Genomic DNA, 8,210 nt, shown 5'->3' on the forward strand with positions numbered 1-8,210 from the left:
TGGACCATAGGAAAAAAGTTAAGATGATGTGGGCCGCTTTTCCGCACTGAGCAAAAATGCCAGGCACCTAGAGCCCAGAAGCACAAGGCGCGTAGCATCGTAAAAACAGTGAGCAAAAAGCTTAATTCTCATTAACAATCATAAAAAAAGCCATCTACAGCTACACTTTCTCTGTGTGCTCAGGGCCTGTGATTATGATTCAAGAGGAGCTGAAAAACTGCCAGTGCCAGTAAAGTTCCTTAAAAAATCATCTGTGAAATGTGAAAAAAAAATTAAGAATAATTTTTTTTAATAAGTTACTTTTTCCATCTGTGCAGACAGACTGAAAAAGAAAGTTTTGGGGGGTTATTTTAATGTCAGGATCATTTTTCTTTTAGTCTGTTGTGATTAAAATTATTATTACAACAAGAAACACCTAAAAGATCCTGACAAGAAATAAAAAAAAAAACTCCACCTATTTCACAGATGGAAAAAAGTAACTTTAGAAATTATCCTGGAAAAACTGTTTTTTACCTGCTAAAAGTTTTATTCCCCCACCTGTTTCACAGATGGAAAAAAGAAACTTAGATTATCCTGGCAAACCCTCTTTTCACCTGTTCTTGAGTCATGAACACAGGAGAGAAAACAATTTACAGCTGACTTAGAAAATGGATAACCAGCCTGTCAGAGCTTCCGTAAAAAATACTACTTGCAAATTTCAAAAAGCCTGAGTCAAGTAGAAGCTCTTGACTGAATGAAGACCACCCAGCAGTATAATAAAAGGTCTAAAGACGATTAATTAAACACAGACATCGAGTCCTACTGGGTTTCATAAGCAGGTACAGTCGGACATATTTCATACTAATCCTGCTCCGGGTTAATCTACAAGTCAGATACAGCAGAGACAGATGAGTCATTACACGCTGCTAAATGAGAGCTGGATTTCATTTTAATTGGATTTTACTGGATTTCAGACATTTTAATACTTTGTAAGGCCTTGTAAGGATTTCTTAGACTTGTTTAAGACCCATGTAGACATGCCAGAACAGAAATCTTCATGTCTGGAGTCGGCTTGTACTGACAGCATTACTGTAGTAAAAAAAAAACAGTTAAATCTTTGGTACAGTTTTCATTGTGAAAGAGTGAATTGTGTCAGATGAGAGCCTTTTTTCTGTGTTTGCAATAATTACTTGGTCATTATTCTATTATATGTGTCTCTTTTGTTTAAACAGATGTTATTTCATTGTTTCCCTTCACATACCAGCGGGCCCTCATTGTTGTTCAGCTCTCTGTATCCCCCGCTGATGAAGCATCGAACATCTTCATAGTCTTTCACACACACACACACACACACACACGCAAATATCATGCAAATGTAAAAGTAAATCTGGTAAAATGCATCCTGATCATCGAAGCACACAGATAAAGTGTTCCAACAGGTGCAAATGAAGCTGTGTGGTTTTGTTGCTAGTGAGTACATCACACTCGTCTCACCTGCTCCAAATGTGGGGATGCACTCGCTGGCATCAATGAGGCCCAGCATACCAAGGGAGCCCCATCCCAGGTAACACACACGCCTACCACACCGCAGACTGAAACAGAGAAGCGTAGAGTAGCAGATACTTCAGTTCCAAACAGGTCAAATCAACAGACTTTCTGCATCTGTAACATCTCACACATTTTTAGTTGTCTGCACTACTGTCTGTGTAATGAGAGGAAAGGCTCATACTGCATCTGTGTGGGCTGCCAGTGTTGTAGATCAGAGTTTTCTCTGCTGCTGGAGGCTTCAGATACAACTAATCCACCATGGAAAATGTCATTATTGTGGGTTTCAGCAGAGAGAGATTCAGATGCTTCTCAACCTTGCGACAAATAAAGTTTGCTGGTCTTTCTTTTATTTTTTATTCCAGCGTTTTTGTGAAATGCTCGATGAAACTAAAGAGCAAGGATGCTGCTCTGAATCAAAAAGAGCCTGTTTGCCTTGTTAAATGAAATTCAAGGTCACAGTGAAAGGTGTAAAACAGGATGTTCCACCTCTGTCCAGCTGCCTCCAGCAGAGCACTTATCTGCTCCCTCTGAGCGTAAGTGATATCCAGGGTTTTCTCATATGCTCTCATGTGCTGCAGGGTGCCTCTGTTGGGAAGAAACAGGAAGCTGCTGTACATTAAGGTGCAAATATATGCAAGCGTCTTCAATTGTGTGTGTGTGTGTGTGTGTGTGTGTGTATTGAGCATGTTATAAACCCCATAAAATCAGTCTTAAATAATGATTGAATTAATTTTAATAGATGTGCGTACACTAATGGTGTCTACATGTGGACATTCCAGTTAAGAAAAAATTTAAAAAGGCAGAATATCTTTTTTGCAATGACCTCTAGAGGTCAGTAACGCACAATGGAAACACGACGAAACTACAGGACAGAAACGACATGTGGGTTTTAACAAAGTTACATGGTCCAGCATTGTGCCATATAGTCACATGACTAGGCACCACTGGTTTAGTCAGTCGGCTTAGTTTAGTGTGAAATGGAAAGAAAGACAAACAATGTGTTTATTTTAATTATTGCTGCAGAGTGTGAGCAGATTCCAAAATGCACCCATCACTAATGTGAAAAGCATGTACAGGAGAGAGAATTGGCTGCAGGCTGATGGCTGTCAACACAGAGAAGCACTTAGGATGCTACCTTTGGGTGCAAAACTGGAGACTAGAGGATCAATGTGTTGTGTAAGAGCTTCATTATAATCTTAGAGTCAGGCTGCTGTCCAGATGTGTGAATAAGTACACTGAACATACCAATTTATTCATGTAATTGCACACAGATCATATAGCAAGCTTTTCAGTGTGTGGCTTACTTGTAAGTGATGGGTGTGTTTGCAAAGGTGGCAGCATGAGCAGCAGACAGGACAACCTCCAAGAGAATCTTAGTGGCACTGCCTCCTTTCATCCTGGAGGAGCCACTGATGGCTTCTGGCTGATCACATTCACACAAACAGAGACACTGGCCAAAATAAAGACACGCTGCTCTCTCGAGTCAGACAAGAGAAAGAGGACAAGCACAGCTTCTTACCCCAACTGCTGGGTTGATGAGGTAGGCTTTTTGACTTTTGGCAAGCTGCTGCATCCTTTGCACCACACTGCGAAAAGTGAACGTACAGCCTGGAAGGGGCTCATCCCTATAACATTGTTATTTTGTGTGTTAAAAATTAACTTTATTCAAATTAAAATTGATGTTTCATACCAAATTATCCCCAACACTTTCATGATGGAATAAGAGAAAGGTATGTGTACCTGGCCTGATGTGCAGGATTGAAGCCAACCAGCACAGGTGTGTACACCTCAGGGTGCTGCAGGCAGAAGTCCAGCTGACCTGCCACAAATGGAGCCTATGCACAGCCAGAAATTAAACGTATACAAACTAGCTTCAGTTATCTCCAAGTCTGCAAAGTAAATCAACACCCTGCCCAACACAGAATTCAGATTCTGACCAATTAGACTTACAGATAATCCACAGGAAATACCAATGAACAAGACGCGCCTCTTTCCCTCACAGACCTGCAGGGCGGCAAAAACATGCAGTGGTCACATGCTAAAGAAATATTAGAAAAACATATTTACACTCTGTCTAAAACACACACTCTCTCCACCACGCTCCTGACCTTCTTCAGACTGAGCATGCCCAGCTTTGGGTCATCTTCAGGCGCTTCTTGGGAGGATAGTAGAGCTCTAAAGAAAAATGAGTGAGAGACAAGGATGTGATTTGAATATATTTTAAGTAAGACTATGGAACTTAAAAAAAACCCACACACATACAGTACAGGCCAAAAGTTTGGACACACCTTCTCATTCAATGCGTTTTCTTTATTTTCATGACTATTTACATTGTAGATTCTCACTGAAGGCATCAAAACTATGAATGAACACATGTGGAGTTATGTACTTAACAAAAAAAGGTGAAATAACTGAAAACATGTTTTATATTCTAGTTTCTTCAAAATAGCCACCCTTTGCTCTGATTACTGCTTTGCACACTCTTGGCATTCTCTCCATGAGCTTCAAGAGGTAGTCACCTGAAATGGTTTTCCAACAGTCTTGAAGGAGTTCCCAGAGGTGTTTAGCACTTGTTGGCCCCTTTGCCTTCACTCTGCGGTCCAGCTCACCCCAAACCATCTCGATTGGGTTCAGGTCCGGTGACTGTGGAGGCCAGGTCATCTGCCGCAGCACTCCATCACTCTCCTTCTTGGTCAAATAGCCCTTACACAGCCTGGAGGTGTGTTTGGGGTCATTGTCCTGTTGAAAAATAAATGATTGTCCAACTAAACGCAAACCGGATGGGATGGCATGTCGCTGCAGGATGCTGTGGTAGCCATGCTGGTTCAGTGTGCCTTCAATTTTGAATAAATCCCCAACAGTGTCACCAGCAAAACACCCCCACACCATCACACCTCCTCCTCCATGCTTCACAGTGGGAACCAGGCATGTGGAATCCATCCGTTCACCTTTTCTGCGTCTCACAAAGACATGGCGGTTGGAACCAGAGATCTCAAATTTGGACTCATCAGACCAAAGCACAGATTTCCACTGGTCTAATGTCCATTCCTTGTGTTTCTTGGCCCAAACAAATCTCTTCTGCTTGTTGCCTCTCCTTAGCAGTGGTTTCCTAGCAGCTATTTGACCATGAAGGCCTGATTCGCGCAGTCTCCTCTTAACAGTTGTTCTAGAGATGGGTCTGCTGCTAGAACTCTGTGTGGCATTCATCTGGTCTCTGATCTGAGCTGCTGTTAACTTGCGATTTCTGAGGCTGGTGACTCGGATGAACTTATCCTCAGAAGCAGAGGTGACTCTTGGTCTTCCTTTCCTGGGTCGGTCCTCATGTGTGCCAGTTTCGTTGTAGCGCTTGATGGTTTTTGCGACTCCACTTGGGGACACATTTAAAGTTTTTGCAATTTTCCGGACTGACTGACCTTCATTTCTTAAAGTAATGATGGCCACTCGTTTTTCTTTAGTTAGCTGATTGGTTCTTGCCATAATATGAATTTTAACAGTTGTCCAATAGGGCTGTCGGCTGTGTATTAACCTGACTTCTGCACAACACAACTGATGGTCCCAACCCCATTGATAAAGCAAGAAATTCCACTAATTAACCCTGATAAGGCACACCTGTGAAGTGGAAACCATTTCAGGTGACTACCTCTTGAAGCTCATGGAGAGAATGCCAAGAGTGTGCAAAGCAGTAATCAGAGCAAAGGGTGGCTATTTTGAAGAAACTAGAATATAAAACATGTTTTCAGTTATTTCACCTTTTTTTGTTAAGTACATAACTCCACATGTGTTCATTCATAGTTTTGATGCCTTCAGTGAGAATCTACAATGTAAATAGTCATGAAAATAAAGAAAACGCATTGAATGAGAAGGTGTGTCCAAACTTTTGGCCTGTACTGTACATTCTTTCTCTTAAAAAAATGCCATAAAACACACCATTGCTCACCTCATTGCACTCAGGAGTTTTGCCAGTAGCTAACGTTAGCTAACGTTAGCAAACTTAGATAAACATTACCAAGTATCACTGATATTACTGAATGAGTTTGTTGACTTTATCACTCACCTTTGCTTGTGCTACTGTTACACCAGATTTAATATGTCACAGAACTTTTTTTAGAAACACTGTGTTAAAAAGAAAAGTTTTGTAATGTAACCCTTTGACGTGCTAAAACATAGCAAAGCAGTAGCACAGGCAAAAAGATACAGCTATAGCTATCTAAGGTTTGCTTACTTAAGTTAGCTAACATTAGCTACCATAAGCTAAAGCTAATATAATCGTTTTGGAATTTAACTTTTCATTTGCATCTATTTAAGATTTGCCTGCTTACATTTGCTAACATTAGTCACCATAACCTAAAGCTAAATTAGATGTATTGTTTAGGAACTTTTCATTTGCATCTATTTAAGGTTTGTTTACTCACGTTAGCTAACATTAGCCAACATAAGCTGAAGCTAAATTAGATATATTGCTTAGGAATTTAACTTTTCATTCACGTCTACTTAAGGTTTGTTTACTTATGTTAGCTAACATTAGCCACTATAAGCTAAAGCTAAATTAGATGTATTGCTTAGGAACTTTTCATTTGCATCTATTTAAGGTTTGTTTATTCATGTTATCTAACATTAGCAGCATAAGCAAAAGCTAAACTAAATATATATTTCTTAGGAATTTAACTTGTCATTTGCACCTACTTAAGGTTTGTTTCCTCACGTTAGCTAACATTAGCCACCATAAGCTAAAGCTAAATTAATTTTATTACTTAGGAATTCAAATTTTCATTTGTAAATGGAAGTTTGTATTGTTAACTCTCTCAAAATTTACAAAGTCTCACTTCAAGTAACGTTATGTTTGATGCAAACAGAAAAGCATAACTTCACTCAGACAGGTCAGAGTAACAGAGCTTCATCATAAGAATACTGAGGTGTTTTACTACTAAAACAAAACCAGTTTAAGAACATGTATCACTATGTCAATAATTACAGCTGGTTATGTACTTTCAGGGTAATCTTTTTCAAAGTAACAAACCCCTACATACCTGTCTCCACCTGCAATGATGTACGAATATACTGAACTCTGGTTCAGCTCCCTTAGTGCTCTGTTGAAAGCTGACTAACAAGACACAAGCAAAACACAACACAGGAAGTCACTTTGTGTAAAACAACTACAGTTAATAATAGCCACAAACAGATATATTACCTCATCACTGTGCATCCTTCTGCTTTTTACCACAGGGGCCGTCAAAATCAAAACAAAATAAAATTCCTTGTAGCTGCTTTAAGTGTCATTATCCTAACATTACTGCCACGGTCTACACTGCTTTACAATACTGGTTTCAATTCTTGAACATCCCTGAGACAGACAATTGTTTGCTTCCTTATTCCTGCTGTGCAGTGGGCGAAATCACATTTCAAGACAGCTTTTACCGTGATGAGGTAAGCCAATCGACCAGAAGTCCCACAACCGCTCAGCACAACAAGGCTGTCCCGAGGATCCTGTTAAGGAAACAGAAGAGAGGCTCTAACAACATGCCTGACTGACCAACTTAGATACACACAGACAGAAAGTAGATACCTTGAGGATGAGCTCTACGTTCTTGGCAACCTCCATCAGCGTTTCCACCACTTGTTCACTCAGCAGCCTCTAAAAATGGCATTCATTAAAAGAACAAATTCAGCATAAAGTTTAATTGCAGACATTACATTATACATGAAACACCTATACCTGGTAGGTGGCTCTTGTTTCTTCCTGAAACATCTGGGTGTCACTGGCATGTAGCATCCTTACAATGTGATTGGCTGAAGCCCGGTCGATGTCACATGTAAGGGGGTTGGACTTCTCTGAAACAGGAAGTGACGGCTCGTAATCTGGGGACTGAGAAACATAAAATATAAGTTTTAAGAATAATTTAATCGCTTTATACTCTGACTCATGCCTGTATGCTAAATATGAAGCTAGAGCTAGCATCTGGTTAGCTTAGCTTAGCATAAAGACTATTAAAACAGGAAGCGTGACTTCAGTCTTCATGCTCGCTAAGCTAACCAGTTCCCAGCTGTATCTTGATATTTACTGTACAAAGAGTCGTATCAATCTCCTTATCTAACTCTTATTAATATGCACGTGTATTCTCCAAATAGTCCTTTAAGTTACCTCCCATTCGTGCACAGTGGGGAGACAGTCTGATCCCGCCATCTTGCATGAGTCTGTCCTTTTCTGCCAAAAACAGTTTGTCACAAGAAATGTCCCTCTGTGTACCCCGTGTCCTTTTTGTCAGTCACAGGGATTTAAAATGAAAACCACAAAGTGCTCGGCTCTATCTGTAGTGACAAAGTTCACTTAAGGACCTTTGAGACTGAGGAGTGGAAGGGAGTATAGCTTTCTCTGTCGCACACCGACACAAATGCCCAGAACATCCGTGGATGAGTAGCAGGAATCATTCTTGCAACTATTTCATGAGGGAACAAGTCACTCACAATGTACCATAGCAAAAAGAGCTGGAGATCAAACTGAAAACTGGGCATTTTACAGGTCTGGCAAAAAAAAAAAAATCAGATCTGAGCTCTGAGACTGCTGGCTCACAATAAATAAAAACCTCTAACAGTAAAATTTGCTCCGTCGTTCTTAAACATGCTTTTCAGCCCTACAGTGTACAAAAGATCCAACTGATTCTCAGCAGTGTGAAAATATTTACACC

The 8,210-nt window shown here is 40.2% G+C and overlaps 1 protein-coding gene across 3 annotated transcripts in view; it reads right to left on the reverse strand.

Annotated features, from left to right (window-relative positions):
* Positions 1 to 8,210, reverse strand: part of gckr (glucokinase (hexokinase 4) regulator) — a 13,417-nt gene extending 5,207 nt beyond the window's left edge. The window contains exons 1-13 of one of the 3 annotated variants that reach the window (XM_033616044.2): positions 7,667 to 8,210; positions 7,241 to 7,390; positions 7,091 to 7,159; positions 6,943 to 7,011; positions 6,555 to 6,628; positions 3,636 to 3,702; positions 3,478 to 3,531; positions 3,268 to 3,362; positions 3,047 to 3,152; positions 2,832 to 2,950; positions 2,014 to 2,112; positions 1,474 to 1,571; positions 1,241 to 1,308 (exon numbers count right to left, since the gene is read on the reverse strand). In XM_033616044.2, coding sequence (XP_033471935.2) covers positions 1,241 to 1,308; positions 1,474 to 1,571; positions 2,014 to 2,112; positions 2,832 to 2,950; positions 3,047 to 3,152; positions 3,268 to 3,362; positions 3,478 to 3,531; positions 3,636 to 3,702; positions 6,555 to 6,628; positions 6,943 to 7,011; positions 7,091 to 7,159; positions 7,241 to 7,390; positions 7,667 to 7,708 — 1,110 coding nt within the window. In that variant the 5' untranslated portion in view covers positions 7,709 to 8,210. The remainder of the gene's footprint in view (positions 1 to 1,240; positions 1,309 to 1,473; positions 1,572 to 2,013; positions 2,113 to 2,831; positions 2,951 to 3,046; positions 3,153 to 3,267; positions 3,363 to 3,477; positions 3,532 to 3,635; positions 3,703 to 6,554; positions 6,629 to 6,942; positions 7,012 to 7,090; positions 7,160 to 7,240; positions 7,391 to 7,666) is intronic. The other 2 variants (XM_033616045.2, XM_033616043.2) reach the window with 2 other exon arrangements.

The sequence above is a fragment of the Epinephelus lanceolatus genome, chromosome 24 (genome assembly GCF_041903045.1).
Source record: "Epinephelus lanceolatus isolate andai-2023 chromosome 24, ASM4190304v1, whole genome shotgun sequence".
In the NCBI taxonomy this organism is placed as follows: Eukaryota; Metazoa; Chordata; class Actinopteri; order Perciformes; family Serranidae; genus Epinephelus; species Epinephelus lanceolatus.